The following is a 2,616-nucleotide window of genomic DNA, read 5'->3' on the forward strand; positions in this document are numbered from 1 at the left end:
ACAGCACACTTTGCCGGACTATTCATCGATTAATTAAAAATAACATGTCTAAATGAATAGAATAATAGAGTTGAAAAATATAATAATGCCTCCACGGTCATGTTGCAACTGTGATGGATGCTATATAATGGCATCCACTCTACCTTGTGAAGTACTATGCATTACTGATATCTGGTACAATTATACTAGAGATTTTAAGAAGCATGCCTTTTGAGTATTCTGGTAGAACAATATTTAGTTTGTGCTATATGTGGCTTCTGCTCTCTTCCATAATGCTCAGAAATGTGGATGGGCATGGACGGAAGAAGCAACTTCCAAAGCCATGTACTAATTTTGTGTTGTACTTTCATGATATACTTTACAATGGAAAAAATGCCCAGAATGCAACTTCTGCCCTGGTTGCAGCCCCTCAGTGGGGCAATCTCACTTCTTTCGGTGATCTTTTCCGGTTTGGATATTTGGCTGTGTTTGACGATCCTATTACTCTTGACAATAATCTTCACTCTTCTCCTGTGGGAAGAGCTCAGGGCTTTTATTTCTATGACATGAAGAATACATTCAGTGCCTGGCTTGGTTTCACGTTTGTGCTGAACTCAGAAGATTACAAGGGCACCATCACCTTCAACGGCGCCGACCCAACTCTGGTTAAGTACAGAGATATATCTGTAGTGGGTGGAACGGGTGATTTCTTAATGGCCAGAGGAATTGCCACCGTTTCTACCGATGCATACGAGGGAGACGTTTATTTCCGCCTCAGGGTAAACATCACACTTTACGAGTGTTACTCGTAATTATTAACTAATAGGACAGTCTTTATGACGAGAATACCGTGTTTTGGCTGTTCACTCAGTCCTTTTAAATGATTGTAATGGTGGATTTTATTTTTGTGCTCTTGTTCTAGTGGAGGGAATAAATTTTAGACTTGAAATATGTGTCAAATTGTTTTAATAATTAATATTTTTTTCTTTTATTTTACTTGGAGAAGAAAATATATTCATAATTGTTTAATATAGTAGTATTTTCTATTAAAATATATCAATATATAGTAACCAAGTAAAATATAGAAATCGAGTAAAATCAAATAGGTAATTAATAAAAGAAGAAAATAAAGAAAATTGTCATAAATAAATGACATGAGATTTTTTAAATTATAAGAAAATAGATTTAGTAAAAAATCTATCAAGACATACAAATAATTAATTTTATATGATTTTTTAATTAATATCAGAATTAGGTCAAATGTGTTGAGTCAATTGTCATTAAATCTTACTTTCAAATATGACAATCAAAGTATAAATTTCAACATTAGCTTTTAAGAATATAAACAAAAACCCAAATTCAAATATGGAGAGCGATAGTGGAGAAGGCTCTACTAGGGTTTCAACATATGTAAAAGAGGTAACTAAAAAAGGAGACCTAGAAGGTGATGGGTTTGTTCCTATCGAGCTAGATTGGTTTTGGCTTTGTTGTGGCCTTTCCTTCTTGTGGGGTGTTGCTTTTTTTGGTTTCAGTTAGCTGGAGGTGGGCCTGTGTCCCTTGTTCTTCCTCTTGTGGTTTCTAGAGGTTCGGCTTTTCAGTTCCATTGTAGCCACTACTTGTGGCTAGGGGTGGTTTGTTTCCTTCCTCTTTTTGCAGTTTTTGTTGTCCCTTCTATTGGTTCAGGGTAGCTGATCTATTTTTCTTAAGGGTTGCTAAGAAGATGCTTTTTGTTTAGTCTCATTTGGGGTTTTGGTCCTTTGTGCTATGATTCGAGTTTGTGTTGAGGTATTTTTTGCTAGAAATCTCATGATGCACAAAGGTCTTTTGTTCTCATATTGTGCTTCTTCATTGTTTGGCATAGGGAGACGTGCTGAACACTATCAGATGCTAAGAGGGGGGTGAATTAGCATATGTACATGTATATGTATATGTATATGTACACACACACACACACACACACATATATATATATATGTGTGTGTGTGTGTGTGTGTGTGTGTGTATATATATGGATATGTATATGTATATGTATATATATATATATATATACATATATATATACATATACATTATTACAAAGGTTACTTTAGTGGCGAATATTCGCTAATGGAAAATTTTTCACGGCGGTGACCTAGGAAATGGTGAATATATTGTACCAATTGGGGGTGGCCATGCTGCCAAAATATTATCAATTTCCATCAAATTCATGACTCGATCGCAATATATTTTATGTAATTATTTGTTTCTATGCGAGGATTTCGCCAATACAATATACGGTGGACACACGATAAATTTAATTTTTTCACCTACACTCTCCGAGGTTGCCTTAATAGATGACCATAATTCGCCTATAGGCATATGAAGATTTTTTGGCCAAGAGGACCCAATTCGCTCAACTTTTTGCCAACCCATGTCTCCATTCACCCTAATTTCTACCAACTCTATTGTATTTGCCAATTAATTGGATGACCCATAATCGCCTCAAAAATTACATAAGTTGTAGTATAGTTAAGCGGGATGCGCCAAATATTTGTATACCATATAAAATTCCCGTGAAATTCGCTATATAAGGATTGGTATGAATACATTCAAAGATCAAATCTATCTCAACACAATTTGGTGGGTTCTAGGCTTTGA

The 2,616-nt window shown here is 35.2% G+C and overlaps 1 protein-coding gene across 1 annotated transcript; it reads left to right on the forward strand.

The window, feature by feature from the left end:
* Positions 1-203: 203 nt before the first annotated feature.
* Positions 204-791, forward strand: LOC131046973 (disease resistance response protein 206-like). The gene has a single exon (XM_057980790.2). It carries the CDS (start codon positions 204-206, stop codon positions 789-791), a length of 588 nt encoding a protein of 195 aa, XP_057836773.2.
* The last annotated feature ends 1,825 nt before the right edge of the window (positions 792-2,616 follow it).

This window comes from Cryptomeria japonica, chromosome 9 (genome assembly GCF_030272615.1).
Source record: "Cryptomeria japonica chromosome 9, Sugi_1.0, whole genome shotgun sequence".
Classification (NCBI taxonomy): Eukaryota; Viridiplantae; Streptophyta; class Pinopsida; order Cupressales; family Cupressaceae; genus Cryptomeria; species Cryptomeria japonica.